This window comes from Lycorma delicatula, chromosome 8 (genome assembly GCF_047948215.1).
Source record: "Lycorma delicatula isolate Av1 chromosome 8, ASM4794821v1, whole genome shotgun sequence".
Lineage (NCBI taxonomy): Eukaryota > Metazoa > Arthropoda > Insecta > Hemiptera > Fulgoridae > Lycorma > Lycorma delicatula.
In genome coordinates this window covers 27,080,262-27,102,113 of record NC_134462.1, presented here as the reverse complement: position 1 = coordinate 27,102,113, position 21,852 = coordinate 27,080,262, and the positions used below count along the sequence as shown (strand labels likewise).

Sequence of the window (21,852 nt, the reverse complement as noted above, 5' to 3'; positions counted from 1 at the left end):
TAGCTTCTTCATGAAAAATTATTTCTTGTATGAGAAAATAAAGTCTTACATTGAAGTAAAGAGATCTGTTGAATAGATTGAACCTGCTGAGACGGATATTAACATTATGAACTGATATGCCAAATAATGACTAATAGGAAAGTAATAGAAGACAAAATTTAAGTATCAGGATAAACATCAGGAATGACAAAGGTGAAGACAGCAATAAAATTAAGGACAAATAAGTAAATAAAGTATAAATAGAGGATTAGGTCTTGCATCATTAATTTAATATACACCAGTGCATTATTATGCATGATAAAAATAATTTTCAGATATTAAAACATCTTCAAGCCATATATGGTGCTCATCAGTATAAAAAAAGTAGCCTTTGATTAAAAGCAGTCTACACAATGGACAAGATCAGTCCCTGTTATATCATGTAAATGTGTATACATGGGTCTTTCTGCATTTCCCTTTAGATGTAGTGGAGCCAGGGAGTACTGAATGAAGAAATTGAGGTTAGAATCAGTGGTTTACAAGTTAGATATATGTAGACATTTCACAGCAAAGGTTAGAATACATATTTTTTAATATAGCTTTGCTTTTCATACAAAACTGTAGCACATAAGACCATTATCTCAATTTAGGTTGTTTATCTCTAGGATAATTATCTAGAATCATTCTAGACATAGGATATGATTGAAAAGTAGTTACAGTAGGTTTGTGACTCGAAATTTAATTTAGCGTACCGGTTTTGTGTATTTTCATATTTCATAATGTTCAAATATACCTTTTCTGTGTGACTGTAGAATATATGGTTGTTGTTAATGCTGGTGAATTTATGATTTACTTTGAGGAAGTAGTTTTAACTCTAATGTTTATTGAATGTAAAATGTGAGTTTCTCTATTGGAGTTTATTTTTAGATGTAGAAATGTAATAAATTTTTTATAATCTAAATAACTTACCGTGCATGTTACAATTTTTTTTTTTATATGTTCATGTTGTAGTTTATAAATGGCACATTTGTCTGGCTTTTCTTCCGGTGAACATATTGACATTGTAGACTCAGAATGACAATCAAAATCTCCAATTATTTCACCTTCAGCTTCAGGAATAAATTGTAAGCAAAACCAACTGCTAGCAGCAACAGCAAGTAAGGTAATTACTAAACATTTATGACAGTGAAATCTGTCTGCTAATGCACCCATTAATGGTTTTGATAACATTCCAACCATTGGTAAAACCGTGTAAATTGTTCCTACTAATACTGAAGAAAAGCCGAGTTGTTTTGCATAAGTCGGCATAAATAAAACTATTGGTCCCACACCTGTTAATAAAAAAGTATTAATTTAACCATTTTAAAGATGCTATTTGTGTTATATCAATTTACATATTACTTCATAGAGTAATATTCAGAATTATATGGTGTAAGTTAAAGAATATATTTGTGGTAAGGTGTTATGCACTGATTAGCCTTACCTCAATTATCTAGATTTTCTTCAGTCATTCTATAAATTAATTAAACACTACCTGTGCAACTTGCACTTGTAGATGAAACTAAAAGAAAATGCCACAATTGTTAACTAATTAATTATGTAGGTCGTGGATATTTAGAAAGAATATATGTAAGGGGACTCTAATGATAAGGTTAGTGACAAAGACTATTATTGACTTCTATCAAATAAAATGAGGCGTAGTTTCTGTCAATAAAATGTTTATAGAATCTGGTGGCAAGCAAATATATTTATGAAATATAACACAGAAGATTATTCACAAAAAACAGTTGGGTTTAGGAGACTTGTGCAGTCACGCTGAGGCCAATAAAAAATTACTGACTATCAGTTGGGGTAAAACTTAACAATCAGTTGGAGTAAAATCCTTCATTCCATGTAAAGCATTATTACCTCTCACACTTGCAACAAGCTCAGAACTTTAGCTCTTAAAACCCAGTATTCACAAACATATATAAACAACTACACTTTGTATGACACCAATCAGATGTCTAACTTTACTTTATTCCTTAGGTTCTTTCTAATAGTTCTGCAGAAGTGCTCTGTATCTGTTACTTTTATTACCTATCTGTGCTATATGAAAAGAGCAGCTCAAAAACTCAAAAGAGCTCACTTCTTAGGGTATTTCATTGTTTATAACTATTTTCAACCATACAGCTTCTTGTTTTTAAAATGCTTTGTTTTTCATCACCTTTCCCTTAGTTACTATTATAACCTAATTACTGATTAAGTTACTTCCTGATCTTACCTTAAATATAATAGCTTATTTTATTGTTAGTTACTGGTAACTCACAATAAAATGCCTCAACCCATTTTGTTAAATTATAGAAACCTTATAGATTAATGTAATTAATTTCTTATAAGCACATAACATGGTTCTTGTCCTTTCTAGAGATGAATTAACTTATTAATGTATAGGTTAAAAAAAAGTGAACAATGGATAGCCTTGTTGAACTCCTGAATTATCATTACAGATAACTTTAGTCGTTGTTTTGTAAAATTCTCCACAACAAATTCCTAATAACCCTATCAAATGCTTCTTTATATGAGAAAAAGTAATATGAGTTTTAAATCCAAATTCACTTTTCTTTTCAGTAATCTATCGCAAAGTAAAGACATTATCAATACAAGAATGAACTTTGGAAAAACCACACTGTTCCTTCATTAAGACTGCTTCTGATAACAGCTTGCATACAGGTGTCACAATTTAAAAAAATCTGATAATAAAAAGTTAATATTTAAATATAAGGTACTTTTATAAAAAAATAAGTGCTAGATTTGAAGTAGGTGGTAATATAAAAGCTTTAATTTTGCATTGTTTATTTTTTTTTTTTTATATTTAAAAAAAATATAATTATAAGAAATAAGGATACGAGCATGATTTTTCCCTGATTTATTTTGTTATGCTTTCAAACATCTTATTTTTCTTAATGTATTTATTTACCAAACCTATTCAATGTAAATGAAACTATTAACAGTTGAACTATTAACTAACAGCTAACTGCTTTCGTATTTTGATGCTAGCTAGGGTAAGACCCAGAGAAGATTCATTGCTGTCTTCATTGATGACAGGTTTTTCCAAAGTTAGATTTATTTTTATATATATGCATGCATGTATGTATACAAGGTATGGGTGTTCTGAAACCAGTGGAAATATGAATATCAGACAATGGGTACTTTTAACAAAATTTACATGCATTAAAAAAATACCATAGCCAACATGTTAAAACCCATTTTATTCAAGTTTAACAAAATTGTTTTATTTTTAGTCACAAAATTTTGCTTATGTTCTACTTACAATGAACAGACTCAAAATTTGTATTGAAACATACATGAATACATGATCAACAAGTATGCAAAAATAAATAACAATAAACATAAAGCATTAGTTTGTCAGCAATCAAAATAAAACAGACACGCATGTGTATTAATTATCAAAGTTCAGAAAGCGTCATAGATGTATAAACCTTGATTGTCTGAAGTAGTGTTGACACTACTATTAATAAAGCATAGGAAAGAGTATACTGTGAGACATTTTAGGTTGCAAAAAGCTAGTCACTGATCCATTTCTACCCACTGCATTAATTAAGCTTTCTAACTTTTGATGAGTTAAATAACCTAATCACTATTTTCTTTAATTAATCTAAAAAGATTAATATTTTTTCTGCATGTTTCAGTGATCATATATAATGATCAGTTTTTCATGCTTGCTAACTTACTTACTATTCATCATCATTACTTATAATTTTTAATGTGGTCATATATAATGACCAGTTTTTGATGCTTGCTAACTTACTTATCATTCAGTTAATGGTTTGTTAATTACCTAGGTAAAATTATCACATATGTTTTAATTTGTGTACAAATTTCGTCTAAAGATGTGTTGCGTTGCAATTGTTACAATGTTTCTAAAAATTGCCTAATACTAAAGAACCAGTGAAGCAAAAAATTATTTTTTTTAATTTAATTTTATTCAACACTCCTGTATGCCATTTTAAAAAAGTACACAGAATATTACCTTTCTGAGTACTATAGTTGTAGAATGAGAATAGATAATTTTAAAGTTGTTGGATTGATAAAATGTTGTGATATATACAACTTACTTTTTTTATTATACTCTTATTTTTACATATAGAAAAAGAATTGCAATTACCCTTTAAGAAATGCCCTGTAAGTATTATTTTCAGTAAAAAGGTTTTTAATTGGAAAATTAATAAACTGTAGAGGGTAGATAAGAATTGGTAGATATATTAAGAGTTGTAGAAGGTAAATGAGGAGTTTATATTAATAAATGAAGTTAAAGTAATGAGCTTATAAGTTCTATTAAATGTGAAAATAACACTCAGTAAGTGGTATAATATTTTAATATGAGATTGTTAATATTATATTACTTAAGTTACAGTATTATTATATAACTAAAGTTATATATTTTTGTACCAGATTATAGATATTTATATTTTTTTCATCTGTCACTAACAATTTGCATTGTGTTTAATTTAGATAATATAATTATAAAAAAAAAATAAATAAAAAGTAAAATTAAAGAAAAAGATAAAAAATAATGTACCTGCAAAAAAGGAGAGGTAGTGTGCCTTTATCGGCAGAAGGTCCGTGTTGATTTTGCATGGCATTTTCTTTAATTTTTAATTACCTTTATGCTAATTCAGTCTTTTTCATAAACTGGAAAAAATAAAAAGGCAGTTTATAAAATTTAGTACTTAAAGAAGAATGTACAAGTTTGTTTATACAGAATTTATTTACGTATTAGTATGAAAATTTTCAGCATTACTCTAATGTTTTATTAAACAATGATAGGCAGAGGTAGAGTCATAAAGAACAGTTGTGATAGGTTATGTGTTTCGAAAAAGTGTTTATTAAAATAATGAGAGAACAATATCACAGAATTCAAAGGAAGTCACACGACAGATGGGGGATGAATTGACACAAGACAGTTGAGAAAGTATTAATGAATAATTTCTAAATAAGTCATTCATAATATGGCAACACAATATAACTAAATTATGATGTTCGGTTAATAGTCACTGGTACAGTTCAGTTTAGTTTATAAGTGGTGAATAAGCTCAAGAAATGTGTGGTAGAAGAGCAGAAGGCTGTTGTGTGCACTTATTGTGGAATAAAGAGCTTTCTATAAAGATTATAAAATTTTACTGTATAAAAATTGATTTTGATTTATACAGCTAATGACATAAAAACTTTTTATATAAAGAAAAAAGTAAAAAGTAAAAGATTAAGAAACATTTTGCTGTTGATGGTAAGATGTTATTTGTCGTTTACTGCTGCTCAATCGCTTAAGATAAATAAATTCTCTTAAGAGTGCTCAAAAGTTGTTAACAGAGACTAACTTAATTGTCTAATTCTAACTGCAACAAAACTGACAGTGCAGCAGGTGGGGAGATGATTCAAGCTGACAGATATTAACAACACACAGTGTAGATATTTCAATCGGGTGTTTATGGTCAAGCCTGCACCATAATGCAAGATCACTTATATTTCAAAAAATTGTGTTCATCTGGGTGGCTACCCAAACAACCAACTGGGGAACATGAAAGGAATCGAATAGACATCGATTCCTGTCGAACAAATCGAACAAACCTGCTATCCTGATGAAGAAGACATATTTAGAAGGATTTTTACTGTAAATGAACTGCAGGTGCATCTTTATTAACCCAAATCAAAGCATGATTCAGTGCAATGTAATCATTCTTCTTCACCTTTTTGAAAGAAATTCAAAGTTACGGTAGTAGAATTTTAGTATTTTCAAGGAAAATTACAAGCCTGTTTTAGAAAGCAAAGTAATAATGTGGCCTGTATCATACCGTGAAGTTCTGTTGATGTTTGGGTCTTTGGTATTTTTGAATTTCTTTGAAATTTAAAGAATTTATTTAGGCTTACTGTATAAAAATGGTATTACTCACAACTATGTCAGATTTCATACGACAATATTATTAACTCAGGAGAAAATAAATGTATTAGGTTGGGAATCTCTTTAATATTTATCTTGTAATGTAACCATAAACCATTTCATAATTTCAATTTTATTTCATAATTAAAAGAAAAAATTTCATATATAGTAAATGTGTTAGTACAGTAAGAAAAATGTAAATCTACTTGTTAGAACAATAGTAGTTAATTACATCAAAATTATTAACAACTTAATACTAAACTACATTCTTATATCTGTTTTATTATTAAACTGCAAATGCTAAAATAAAAAAACCATGAAATGTTGAAATTATTTATTACTGTTATTTAAATTGGTGCTTCAGTTTCTTTATTCTTTAATTCAGTTAGCGTGATTATGTACTTGAAAATTAAATATGTTACTAGTTTGATTTTCACTGAATCTTAAGTGCTTATAAAATGAAATTTTGTCATATTATGTTGATATATCTTCAATTTATCTTTAAATTTTTTGCACTTGTGTGACTATACAACACTTACAAAGTGATCCATTTTTTATTGAATAAACAACAGAATACAAGTGCAAACTGCATTTTATTTAGCAATTGCAAAATATAAGTGTATTATTACACCACATACTGCCTGTTTTAAGTCGGAAACTGTCAATAAAAGTGAGAGTGAAAAATTGTAGAATTTTATTAGGGTGGAGTAAATTATTTAGTTTTTTTTTTAGTGAGACTTAAGAAATCCATATGGTTAATGATGTTTTGGTAATAAAATTTATTGATGATGAAACAATAATAAATGATAATAATTTACTTAAAGAGTAACATATATATTTTATTTTATTTACTTAATTGGAAGGAAGGAATAATTAAAATACTATATAGACCTTTTTTGAAAAACTTAAGTTCTGATAAATTTGAAGGTTTATAAATTATATTAGATATAAAGATGCTGATCGAATGTATTATCCAGTTATTCATAATAGAAATGTATTTTTTGTCAGTTGGAATTTTATATTGTTAAATGACTCCAAAGAAAGAGGTTTCTCAATTTCAAATGACAAAAAGTCATTTGTATATGTGTGTGTGTGCATGCGCATGTCCGTATGTGTATACGCACATGCGTGTTCATGCCTGAATTTTCACCAAATGCAACAATTTTAATGTTTATATTTCGTTTTGTAGAGAAAGTAACTCTTGTGGTTCTGATTAATATTCTTCCATGTAACTGAAGAGGTACATCTTTTAACAAAAACTGCATAAATATTTTGAAGATACATAATTCATTACTTTGTTATCACCATCATGCATTGTTACAACATAATATGTAGCCTGATGTCATCATTCTGATACTGAAAATAAATTTTCATGCTAAAATTCAACAAAATCACTTATATTTCATATTTCTACACTACTGAAAGTATTAATTTAAACTCTGTAGTGTTTTCTTAAAGTAGTTTCTCTCTAAGAATAGAGAGAAACTACTTTCTTTACTTACAGTAAAAATATAAATTTCTATAAATAGAAATTTCTATAAATAGAAATTTATATATTTTTAATCAAGATACAAGTCTCTTATCTTTTGTATTTTTTGTAGATGACTTTTTTCATATAGCTATTGTTTTTTAAGCTTAGCCTATTTTAAACAAAAATAAAACTAAAGAATTTAAAATGAAATAACTTTAAAGAAATGACTTTACTGTAATAGATTTTAGAGAAATAATACTTCAGTTCTCATTTAAATTTTTTACTTTTGAGGTTGGCGCAACAGTAATTTGTTGGTAATTTTTTGCTTTTAATTTGAGTCTGATTAAGAAAAAAAAATTTAAAGAATGAAAATACTAATATTTTTGTCTGTCAATGCTTTTTAAGCTTGAAGTGCCCTTTCTCAGGGCACTTAAACCTTAAAGACTGTAGCCTGGAAACCTAATTCAGTCCATCTATTATAACTGTCAGAAACTTCCCAGCTGTTTCAGCTACATCAAGACCAGCTCTAAAGTTTTGAAAAAAGTTTCTTGTTAAGAATGGTATATTGTATATCAGTAGATTGCCTCTAATACATAGCACTGCTATACAAAGGACATCATCCCTGAGTAAACCCATAATTGATTAAACCGAATTACATTGTTGAATTCTATCTCAGTGCTGTAGCACCTCAATGATATTTTCCTGACAAACACTACATCATTAAGATAAACAATCAATATATAATAAATAAACTAATTCTTTATTTAGATTAGCACATAACTATCTGCAGGGCGTGCTACGGCACGCCTCCACAGCTAGAACCTCCAGGCGGGTTGCCCTGGCGGGCGGCGTGACGGAATAGGATTATTATGTGTCCAAAATTGATTGTCTCTTGTATAAAAATACATTTTTTTTTAAAACTGATAAACGAAAGTTAAATTAGAAATTTAACTCTAGAAATTGATAGTAACGAATCGGGATATTCCGCTAGTGATCGATATATTTCGGTACCTACTTTTTGGTTATAGTTCATTATTTTATGAAGAAAAACAATCACATAAATAAATAAAAATAAGTAAAAAAAATGTTTAAAACACCACTCTTAAATGAAACGCACTAAAACGTAAAAAAATAATTTTAGGACGGTAACTCAGAATGGATTTGACAACAAGCTCTGATGGTGATATGTAAAATTATGTGAAAGTCATAGCTTGATGGATCAAATCCATTCTGAGATATCGTCTTAAAATTATTTTTTAAGTTCTAGTGCATTTAATTTAAGAGTGGTTTTACAATTTTTTGTTTACATATTTTATATTTTCTACTTTTTAGTGCATTTAATGTAAGAGTGTTTTTTAAAAAGTTTCTTTTATATATTTTTTATTTTATATTTTTTAGTCTACATATGTTTATACTTTACGACTTCGCTAGGGCACAAGTTTGAGCGTATTTAACGAAAGATCGGATCGGTAAGTTTTACGGTGGGTAAGTGCAATCAAAACATATGGCTGAACGATTTAATTTCCGGATAACCAAGATCCGGTCGATTAAGAGTGTACCCGATGCGTTAAACAGTTAGCGCTCAACCTGCTGATTTATACGCCGTTTGAATCGTGAAAATCGGACAAGCGGTTGCCAAGATATTACGACGGCAGCCAGCTCACCAATTTCCGAATGGCGCCCCGGGGCACTTAAAAATATTATCATCTAACGAGTATCATTGGGAGCGGATAGGATTAACGTCGCGGGGTCGAAAAAAATTTTCAGAGCGTTAGGACCGACCGTTTTCGAGATATTTGCGATTTTCGTCTGAAAATTCGGATATGGTTAAAAAGTACTAAATTTTCCCAAAATTTCGATATATATATCGATATATGTATTTCGCATATATATCGATATATAATAATATAACAAGTATACACCTGACCACCATGAGATATGCACTAACGAATCGGGATTTTTCACTAGTGATCGGTACCGGTGCTAAGCTAACGGGGACGCACACACAGACACATATACAATTGGTGTTTAGTAGGGTAGGATTATGAATTATATTTCTAACATCAGGAACAGGTAGGGGTGGTAATCCATCATTAACAAAATTAACTACACCAGCGTTACTCTAAAAGATTAAGGAAGACATTAATATGTGTGTGTAAACATTAATTTAAATAGTATTTGATTACATATTTAAGTATGTGTTAAACATGGAAACAGAGAATTGAGGTTTCTTTAATCAGTATTATTTAAAAATGTATCAAAAGGGGTAGTATTGCTTTTGTAGTAGGATACCTTTTAATTGAAAATTATACAAATCTGTTGAAAAATCTTTCAGTTTGTTCAGTAATTTATTGAAATGGCAATGGAAAGACAAAAAGGCTTATTCTTATAATCTATAATATTATGCATTGTAATATTAAAATTCCATCTTTATTTTTATTGTGATCTATTTTATTTGTGAAAGTGTTATACTTCTGTTGAGTGATAATAATAATAAGAAATAATAATGACAATAATAATAATCAAAAGTATTTTTAATAAATAACCTTTCAAGGTTAGATAGAAATATAATTTCAATATGATTAGAGTTCTTAGTATCAAATAATTACATAATTTATATATTACAGGTATCAATAAAATATCCTATTGAATCTATCGATTATAAAATATCACTATATTTTTTTTAAAGTTCAATATATTTTTAATAAGTCATATATTAGTTATTACGTTTGAAAACTAGAAAATCAGGTAAGGTCAGATTCATAAACTATGATCCTTGAAGAGTAGAGGAATTATAATTTTTCTACTATTGCATTATGTTTGAAAATCAATCGTTTGAATGATTCAATTTCTTTTTTTTTCGTTATGAAAGAGTGGGCATCAACAGCTATGGTCATTAGTCTGATGGAGATTGGTAGTGTATGAAAAGATGATACACCTGACTAGGATGCAATCCAGGACCTTTGCATGAAATGCTGAGATGCCACTACCTATTCAGTCATGAAGGTCGATAATAAATCAATTGTTTTTCAAGAAATAAAAATAAAAAAATGTTAAAACTTGAATAATAACATTATATTAATATATAATATAATATGTTGATTATTATATTAATAATAATAATCAATAAGTTAACATTTTATTGATTTTAATGAAATTTTTTTATGCTCTGTGTGTTTATATTTATGAACTTGGAAACTTTGCTAAATAACAATAATAACTTATTCTTAAAATATGTGATGCGGACACCACATGACTTCCTTGTACACCCTAAATTACATATACATATTTTTAAAAGTACATAAAATGTTATGTCATTAATAACTTCTGATATTTTTTCATTTTTTTATTGTTATTATTTTTTCATTATTATTTATTGTAAAAGTTTTTTTTACAATCAGAGGTTAATAGTTATTAATAAATCAGTATATTTAAATTTAAAAAAAAATAACTTTAAAACAAAAAAAGGAGATGAAGTGGGATTTGAACCGACCTTCCTTCCCCTTGTAAGATCCAAATATTTCTTTAATTAAAATTTTATTTGGCTCTAACTCTGGAACTAATGAAAATAAGTACCATTATGATATATCGTTGTTAAGCTCTCAATAAATAGCTAGATGTTACGACAATCCTAAATCCAAAATTTCAACATCCTATGGTTAATTGTTTTTGAGTTTTGCGAGATATATATGTACATACAGATGTCATGCCGAAACTAGTCAAGTTGGATTCAGGGATTAAAAAAAGAATATTTCCTTTGAAATCTGAAAACCGAAATTTTTTGTGATCACAATACTTCCTTTACTTCATACAAGGAAGTAAAAAGTAACAGTTTTTTATACGCCATGTGTTTATATTTATGAATATGTAAACTTTGCTGAAAAATAATAATAAGTTATTATGAAAATTATTATTATTAAAACAGACAACAGAATTTTTTTGTGCAACTGAACACGTTATTTCAGCTTACAAGAATGGGCTTTACTTTTAAATACAATTGAAAGATTTTCCTTTTACAGAAACAATATTACTCCATCGATGAATTAAAAAAAAAATACTAATTAAAAAAATGAACAACCCGCCGAGTTAGTCTAGTGGTTAAACTTGTCATCCCAAAATCAGCTGATTTTCGAAGTCTATTGTTTTAAGGTTCAAGTTGCTTTTATATGGATTTGAATGTTAGACTCTAGATACTGGTGTTCTTTGGTTATTGGGTTTCAATAACCAAATCCTGGTCGAATCCCGGTCAGGCGTGGACCTGACCGGGATACGAACCCAAGACCTCCGGATGAAAGACCGAAACGCTATCACTCGCATACATGAGATAGTTACATTAATGGCTGCTAACTTACTTTACCCTAAAAAATACTTGTAAGAAAAGAAAGAAAAACTTGTTTAAATATTTTTTGTTCGTTTCGCATAATTATGCTAGATAAATGTGTACAATTAGTGGTTGGGTTTTTTGTGTTTTAATAATTGTTTTATTACTTTGTAGATTATTATAAAATTGGTTTTATCTTTTCTTTTCAGTTTTATTTTTATTTAAATATCAATAGTCCTATAAGAAACGTTTCAGGATAAAAGTACGATTAAGTAATCTTTGTAAGAGAAACGAGGGTAAAACTCTCAAATTCGATAAAAATAAGAAAAGCAAAAAAATTTTAAGAAACGATGTAAGTTAAAGTTCTCTGAACCAATAGCATATTTTACATCCCATTTCCTTGAATTTTCATGTAAATACTTTGGATGTCTCCAAGTATTGATTCTCCACTTATAAATGTAAGCGATTATGTTAGTAAATACATAATGAATCAGCTATCAATGAAAAGTCTAGTAAGACTTTCTGAACGAATGTTCTTATTATGATTACTGTTCTCTTAATTATTAATTCGTTTCTATCAAAGTGATTAACTTCTACTTACGCTGCAAACGCTAAGTTGATGTAATTTATTTTATCGTGTTTTGGCGGTTTTATGGAATTTTTTCCCCCAGTCATTAAAAAGTTAGTTTTTCGGTTATTTTGGGGATGTTACACTTGATTTACACTTGATGTATATTTATTTATTTTAGTAACCCTTACATTAGTATGTTTGAACCAACTTGGTTCAAACTTACACTCTTATTGCGTAATGGTTATTACAAAATGTTAATTTTGGCGGCCATTTTGAGGTAAACCCGAAGAATTGGCGCAATTCATGTATTTTTTTAATCTTCTAACGATGCTTAAACCGAATCCGAAATAAAAATAAAAATTAGAGATAAAAAGTGTTCACACACATACATATTGACTTCAATAACGAACCGTTCGTTCATTATAAAGAACGGTTCAATAGCAATACTTTGATTTTACATATTTTAAACTTTCTTGTTGAGGGATCCTTTGTAAAATCCAAAGAATCAGCTTTTAGAGTTTGGTAGATTGTGATAAAAAGGATTTTCATATCATATTTTAATATTTGTTAATATCCATTAAGTCGACGACATTAATCGACAAGATTAATTCGATTACTCGTAAGAAGTAAAATTTTAAAAATAGATACACTTTGAAATCGTTCAGTAATTTTGAAAAGAACTTGGGATCAATAAATGAATTCTGCGTCTTTTTGCATTCATAATAATACAGGTAGATGAGACGGTAATATACGATTTAAATAGAGCTTTAAGAAAAGAATTACGTTTCTGCTGGAAGGAAAAGTAACGATTTTTTCCAATTATTTGGAAATTAACAAAGAAATACTATGCTTAGAAGATAAAAGCGTATAAAACAGCATTATATCTAATATAATCTCGCATTCTTATTTAGAATAAAAGAGAAGTGCTATATATAAATGTTGAATTATAGACTTCTTTTTCTAATATTTATAAAGATTACATTCATCCCAAAAGTTTTTTTTTAATTTAAAAAAAAAAGTCTCATAATAGAAGCATTTGATCTGCTCTTAAATTCAAAGAAACACCACCGTAAATAATTTATCTGATAAAAAACAACACATAAAAATTGAAAAAAAAAAAAATGTTATTAAAGATTTAATATTCCATCGTACTTAGGTGAAGTGTAATGGTTTTTTTGGACTTCTTTAAAAAAGGCAAAAAAACTTTAAAGGTATTATAAAATTAAATAAAAAAATTAAATCCACTTAAAAAAAACTGCACTTAATTTAAAAATAAAACATTTTAATTTAATTTTTTTTTAAATTTTAAAGTAAAAAATTATTTTTTCTTTATGTATCATTTTTTGGAAATCGACGCAAAATTAAAAATAAGCGACTAACAAACAACAACTTATTAAAGTTTAATTTTTTAAAAGTTTTGTAAAAATTAATTTTATTTCATCGTTTAAGTTTATTTTTATTTAACGTATGGATTTAGGCCTAAAAAACAGTTGCCCGTAAGAATAAAAAAATTTATAGTGGTTAAAAAGTTAAATAACGGAAATGCGAGAAATCTGCCTTCCGATAAAAATAATAGAAAGCATGGACAGTATTGACACAATGATAATAACGTAATATTTAAGATAAGACTCTGAATTGCCAAAAATATCTACAAAATGCCAAAAATATCTATTATTTACTCATCCGGAGGTGCTGGATTCGAAACCCGGTCAGGCATGGCTTTTTTCATACAATACAAATAGCCATTCTTGTAGGGGAAAAATGACCAAAGCAGTCGATCCCAGTCATCTTAAAAAAGATTGTTTACTATAATTTTTTCCCCTTTTAATTTTCGCCTGAAAATAAATACATTTGAACGCTGGAACTCTCGACTTCAGCTGATTTGGGAAGACGCGTTCACCACTAGACCAACCCGGTGGGTTCGTTTATTTATTACTTGTTTTTCTTTAACTCACAATGGTGTTTTTTCATGTTTGTCCTCAAATCTTGCATCCTTAATTTAACAAACCTCCTGACATTGCCGGTTGATAAAATTTTGCACAGATACTAAGGTCGGGTGACAATACAATATTCCACCATTACTTTTTCAAACATCATCCTATACGTGGGTAAATAAAGGATGCGGGTATAAAAAATTTAAAAATCTACAAAACGGATATGCGGAGTTTTTGGGGTAGCAGATGACAAATCCGATAGCCGTTTTAACACAAAAATATGACAAAAACTTGTTACTGGAGTTTCTGTGGTTTCGAATTTGACAACATTTCGTAATCACTGATATATACAGATGATTTTTGGCGGGCGGTATATTGAGACACAGCTCCTTAACTAATATAATTTAATTAAGTAAATGAAATAAAAACTTCACTATGCAAAACTTCACTATTTCGTTACTTTGTATAGTAAATGTTTGACTGAAAATTTGTTTGATATTTTATAAATTTATTAGAAATTTCAATGTATGATGTTATCGTTTGAAATCCAAATTAAACTCATGCAATGTATGATAATAATTTGATTAAAGTATGACTAAAATATACAGCAAGTTTTTAAAAATTTTGAAAAATGTTTGTAATATAATTTTACTAAGTTATTTGCGAAAAACTTACAATGAGACGACCACCAGAAGAACTTAAAAAGGAGAATCATAAAACCGGTCCGTTCAGTATTGAATAAGACTTTAATAAATATGTACGGATCGAATATAAATACCTCCTGCTTCTGTTGAAATTGGTTAATTAACAGTAACACGTGTGTTACAATTATGATAATAAATAAATTAAAAAAAAAAGATTTAAACATTATCTAAAACTTCAGTAAACAAGTTTGACGAATCTAATTATATAATATAAAAAGCTAAGTGATAAAAATTCATAAAAAAATTAAGTACATTAAAAATGAGTGATATTAATGTTTATTTTTCAGGTAAACTGAATGTACGTTCTTTTAATAATAAATTCTATCAGCAAATTTTAGGTTTTTTTTTATGTAAAATAAAATCATTTCTGAAAATTAAAATACGAAATAATTATTAACTGCCGTTAATGTAATGGGACGATCTGTAAATATTGATTTACAGATCAGATATTTGAATTTAAATTTTACGTTAGCTAAATTTTACTAAATTAACTTAAGATTTATTGAAATTAAGTTTAATTAACAAAAGGAAAAATATAGAAGCGTAATCTAGAATGTAGCCGAATATTCTTGGTAACAGTTTTTACTGCATTCAAATAACCGTTAGAGTTCTTTGTTGTCACTTTGAAAAACGCCGTTAAAAAAGTATTATAGCCGGTGTTAAAGACGGTTTTATTTTTGGTTTATGACTGCGCTTGTTGCTCTAGTTTGTAAATTATCTTTTCGTACGTAGCTTTTGGACGCATAAGATAGAATTCTGTTCCGGATTCCTATCTGGAAAGATAATTTTTCTTGGCTTATCTAGTGGTTAGTCGACGATGAATATTTGATTAAAAAAAAAGAATATAAGATTTCCTTATAATATAAGAATAACTTTGGTATATAACTTTAGAATATAAGATTAACTTTAGTTAATAATTCTATTTTAAATTGTACAAAAGTTAATGAAAGAAAAGAATAATAAAAAATAAAGATCGTGTGTGAAAAGAGACCATCTGTCCGTGTTGCATTCTATAAACGACTTGTTGGTTCTCAAACTTGAAAAAATCTCTAAAATATGCTTTCATTAAAATAATGATGAAAACGGGTTGGCCAAGTTACTTAATTATAATGGATGAGTCGTTGAAACGGTTGATCATAAATGTAGGTTTTTCTGGTAATAAGAAATCCTTTTTCCATTTAGTTATAACGAACAGGGGAACAGCATACGTTAACGATTAAACCTTCTACAATAATGAGGATAGTTTTACAATTACACAACGGTTATCTTGACGCCACTTCAATAACCATCGAAATGATGCGATGCCATCAGCATATGTCAATAAAGTGTGCGTGCACGATGTTGAAGAAGCTAGTTCAGCATTAAACAAGAACCCTCCTGATTAACTAACTAATGAACATGTACTTGGACATATAGACATCGTATGCTCCGAATGGTCTGCCAGTTGTAATTCGGTTTCACTCGGCCAGTGTTCGAAGGATTCTTCATAATGGTTTATACACGTATTCGTTTAAAATTAAAATAGCGCAAGTGTTAAGTGACTCATTCGATCACTTATTCTTGTGACTTTTTACCGCCTTTTGAGTTTTATAAAAGTTATCGTAGGCATCAATATTCCAACGGTTATTTATGAATAAACAAAACTTCTGTAATCGAGTGACAAAATTCTCAATAAAAAACAGGTTCAGGGTATAAAGTCATCGTATGGTGTGCGATAACGTCCTCTGGAATAATCAATAAGGATTTCTTTGAAGACAATAACGGTAATAAAATCGGTATGTCGGAATGATTGAAGAATATTTGTCTCCTCAACAAGGAGGTGGTTTATCAGGTTGGGGCGTTCGATTACACGGCTAGGCGATCGATTAATGCAATTTATCGTTCGTTTCTAGATCGTTTTACCTTCAGACACGGTGAAATTCCTTGATACGCGAAATCACCGGATCTAACAGGATGAAATTTTTCTTTTGGGCTATTTTAAGAGTAAATTATTTAGTGATTATCCTTCAAAACGTTAAAGAACTCAAAGAAAAATTCATCACGAAGTTACCGCAATTCTTGTGGCGTTTTCCGTAACGTCGTGTGATGGGAAACATAAAAACTGGATTAGAATAGTGTTTAAATCGAAATCGTGGAGCCTTCAGAATGCAATGTTTAACAACTTAAGAATGTTTAAGGTACAGTTAATTGCTTTTAATAAATTGCCTTCTTGTAGCAAAAATTAAAAAAATATATAAATGTAAAAACAATTTTAAAATCTCTATTTTATTGGCCTTATTTTATATGGGTAAAGTATATTAACCGATAAAGGTTGAAAACAAATAAGTATAATGCGATGAGAGACTTCAGTCAGGTTTTATTAATTTTTTCATACATCCAAAAGCTACCGTGCTTAACTGCAACGCAATGATAAAAAGTTGTTCGTTTAGCTGACCCATTTAGAAAACGTTAATCTGAAAACGAAGGATATAAAAGTAACTAGCACATGTTAAGGATTAGTAATCTTACGAGCAAATATCAAAACCGAAATCATGAAGTAAATTAAAAATTGGAAAAATTTGCAAAACGAATAGAAAAATGTTTTTTTGCTTCACCCTATCAAGATTGAAATTTACTCCGATAAAAGATGAAAAAAGGAAGTGCTGCCAAAAAAGAAGACAAAAATCAATCAGTAACAAGATTAAAGTTACGGCGCAATCAAAACGGTTGAAAAGTCAGACTGAGAAATTCGGAAGTTTAAAGAAAAATAAACGGTAAAATTTAACCGATTAAGGAATTAATACGATGTCATAAAGATGTAAAAGAAAAGATCCAGTAACAGATAGAAGAAGACTTCCTGATGTAAGAATACCACCAGAGGAAAAGAATCACCCATACGTCGTAAAGTTATCACCTGGTTTAATTAACCATTGGGTTAAAGGCAGCTACTTCAAAATGTAATTCTAAAGACGTATTTGAACAAATCGCACGGACAAAAAATTTTCGGAAATGCAAATAATTGTTATAAGGAACAAGACGACCAAAGGTGAAAAGTAAATCGCCTTCGAATTAAAAAAAAATTATATGGGCAAAAAAAGAAACTGAAAAACGTAAATCTGACTGATCGACACAGCAAGTTATTTTATTCATATTATTAAGATAAGTTATTCAAATTATTTTATTAATTTTAGCGAAGAAAAACTCAATTATCTGATACTAATAGCAGAGGCAATGGTGCTCTAACTTTACAATGACGGCACCTAAAAGAAAATTATATTAATAGCGGAAAAGTATCTGAAAAAACATAAATATTCTCATTCTTATTAAATATTTAATAAGAACTTTACACTTACTAATATCTTATTTTTCAAAGTTTAATAAACAAATGTATATAAAATGTGTTCATTTATATGTATGTGAGAAAAATGTTGTATGCGAGAACAAACCTTATTGCGGTACCATACGTCAAACTATATTTGCTGAAGGTGTCAAAGAACAGTTTGCATTTCACATTCTTCCTGTTGGAACAGGAAGTATTTAATTTTCAATGCTGTTTCAACATTAAAAAAGTGAGTAATAACAACTTTAAAAAAAAAAACGAATAAAAACGCGGCAAAGGTTTACAAAAGTTGTAGGCACAGCCTTTAAGTTTAACAAAATTTTAAAAAGAAAATAGTAAAAATTAAGTAACAATTTATATTATATATATAAAAATGTAAATGCTCGTTTGTTCAAAATCTTAAATCTCCGAAAGTTCTTCACCGATTGCTTTGAAATTTTGACAACGTTGCAATCGAATAGCGCGTGTTTTTATATACTTACTATTATATAGATGTCACACCTGCGACAGGTAAAAACATGCTTTTTTTGAAAAACAGCACTATTTGTTGGACGTGAAAGCAACACACGCTATCCTAAATATTTTACGATTCCATTTCAATGATTCCGATATGTGTGTTCGCTATGACTAAAATTTTTTGTGTGTATATAAATATTTATGTGTCAAATTTCAGCTTTTTTGGTGAACGATTTTCCAATTTTGAAGTAATAACGTTCAGAAATAATGTTGAATCCCTTAATCCGTTCATAAATAAGTCCTAAATCCGATCGACTTAAAACTTCGGAATTTTAAAAACTTAATGAATACTTCACCTTTCTAAAGCTTACTTTTCTACGATCATTATACTGAAAATAAAGTATTCAAAACAATTATGTAATTCTTTTTACTTCCTTGTACGAAGTAAAGGAACTACTGTGATAGCGAAAAATTTCGGTTTTCAGATTTCAACGGAAATATCTATTTTGATCATTCCTGAATCCATTTTGACTAGTTTCGACGTGACGTCTGTACGTACGGACGTACGTATATATCTCACATAATTCAAAAACGATTAGCCGCAGGATGTTGAAATTTTGGATTTAGAACTGTTGTAACATCTAGTTGTGCACCTCTCCCTTTGATTGCAATCGACTAAACAAAAAGTGTCCAAAAAAACCTAAAATCAAAAAAAAATTGGATTTTTGACTTTTTCTTAGCCCTCATTGAGAGCTTTTCAACGATTTATCGTAAGTGGTACTTATTTTAACTGGTTCCAGAGTTATAGGCAAATGAAATTTTAATTAATAAAATAATTGGATCTTATAAGGGGAAGGCACATCGGTTTGAGTCAGACTTCATCTACTTTTTTTTAGCTTTTTTTAATTTAAATACATTGATTTTTTTTAGGATTTTGAGGTCACAGTGAACCACTTTAGTCAACTCGGTTCGTCTTTTCTTTTTATTTTTCTTCTCGATTGCTTCCAAATTTTTCTTCATTCTGTCAGATCTTGTTTTTTTGAGTTCTTCTGAACAAACCCTCGTTGTTGTTTTCTTTTCTTTAATTTTAAATCTGGAGTTTGCTTCTTTTAATATTTTTATATTGTCAGTTTTGTTTCGTAAATCTTCTGTTGTGATTTCTAGTTCCTGCATATCTTGTTTAATTTTGGTTACCGGGGTCGGTGTTTTGGACATTTTCCAGTATTTCTCGACCAATTTCCTGATGAGCCTGTTCGGTTCTGTTCTTATTATGTGTCCAAAGAAGGAGATTTTTTTCTTTCTAGTCTACTGCTGGTTCTACGACTTTATGTACCTCTTGGTTTGGTATGAGTCTCCATTCTCCCCCCATCAGTAAATATGCTGATTTATTAATAATTATTAACCTCTGGTTGTAGAAAAACTTTACAATAAATAATTCAATGATAACAATAAAGAAAAAAAATTAAAAAATATCAAAAGTAATTAATGAAATAAAATTTTATGTACTTTTAATTTGAAAAAAACGTGTTTATGTAATTTAATAGGCGTATAAGAAAGTCATGTGGTGCCCATATCAGATATTTTTAATTTTGTTTAAAATTTTATTCCATCAATGTCCCATATGTTAAACTTTTTGAGCTATTTTCGAAGAATCTATGTTGTGCCAGTCCAGAGATATTAATCAAAATACAGGCTAATATACGCACATACATACATCTATTGAAAATTACTACTACTATTTTTTGTCGTTTTTTTTAGACTAAGGGGGTCTTGAAACGTAGACATTTGCAACAATCTTTATACTCATAATTTTGACTGTTATTTTTTCCGCTTATAGTTATGCAACAATAGAGTTAAAAGTAATAAATAATTATTTTCAATTCTTTATATTTCAGTTTTTAGAAATCACCAAACTAAAAAAATAAAATTTATCGGCAACTTAACTGTTATTTTGAAGTTGACTTTAAATAATCGCTATTTAAAAAGTATTATTTTTACTTTGAGCCTTTTTTGAAGTGGATCATATTTTGTTTAATTTAATTAAATTTTTCTACTTTTTTTCTTTTTTTTATGAATAAGCAGGCATTAACAGCTGTGGTCATTAGCTTGTGGAAATTGGTATCGTTGAAAAGATGCTACGCCTGACCGGAATCTGAACCCGAGACCTCCGCACGAAAAACCGAGATGCTACCTACTCAGCATGGAGGTCGGGAATTTTATATTATTTTATTTAAGTGTAAGAAATTTATACAAATACATAACAAAAAGAAAGAAAAGCAAGGATATTGAAGAATATTTTATCCTTCTATTCATCGCAGAGCCTGGGCTGGATTGAAAATCTACATATCCTGTATGACACCGTGGAATTAGTATTAAAATTACATTTATGGATGAAAAGATTGTTTAACTTCCACAGATAGCTGGACCGCAAGCACGGAGAATTTGGGTACTAGTTGACCCAATTGCTGATAAAAGCATATCTATGCACGCGGGCATTGAGAATTCCCCGTAGAGTGTGAATATCGCGGAAGGGAAGACTCCTCACAATACAAGGTGTTCGAATGCGATCGGTTCTTGCATCTCAGGAAAACATGTCTAAGAGGTTTTGACATGTTTACTCCGAGTAATATCATAGGGATTATGCTGCAGACCGAACGGCCTTGCACGTGGTGTCAAAGATGTTACTTAGAATTTTTCAATTTTTCGCACAAAGATGGCGGAAAAAGTACAGGGATGAATTCTCCCTGATTTTCCCTTGGGGCTGTATATTCAAAGTAGTTCCGTTCCAAGGAGGCATAATTGAAAAGAAAGGATTATTTCAACCACTGCATATAACTTACCTCGAATAAAATGTTGCCGTTTGAAAAATACGATAACATAATATCTTTCGTGTGTAAATTCATGCTAAGGATCTTATTTTTTTTAAATATCCAATATTTGTATATATGTTAAATAACATACTCGTAACGGTCTAAGCTACCAGACATGAATCGAAATTAATCCCAAAAATTCCAGGATCTCTAAAGATAGTGAGGAATGAAACCCTTTTCCGTAGTCTTCTTCGCTATGCTGAATATCTATTGCCGTGTGCCGAGCCCGAAGGAATACATATGATATTTGGTTCTATAAACGATAACTTGACTTTGTTAACTAACAGGG

At 29.1% G+C, this 21,852-nt stretch overlaps 1 protein-coding gene across 5 annotated transcripts in view; it reads right to left on the bottom strand.

Moving 5' to 3' along the window:
• The window catches only part of LOC142328857 (major facilitator superfamily domain-containing protein 6-like), a 92,022-nt gene that overhangs the window by 29,299 nt on the left and 40,871 nt on the right, over positions 1–21,852 (bottom strand). For 4 of the 5 annotated variants that reach the window (XM_075372973.1, XM_075372968.1, XM_075372970.1 and 1 more), the window contains 2 exons: positions 4,562–4,674; positions 949–1,310 (listed from right to left, as the gene is read on the bottom strand). In XM_075372973.1, coding sequence (XP_075229088.1) covers positions 949–1,310; positions 4,562–4,625 — 426 coding nt within the window. In that variant the 5' untranslated portion in view covers positions 4,626–4,674. Of the gene's footprint in view, positions 1–948; positions 1,311–4,561; positions 4,675–14,889; positions 15,024–21,852 lie in introns of those variants that run through there. The other variant, XM_075372969.1, reaches the window with a different exon arrangement.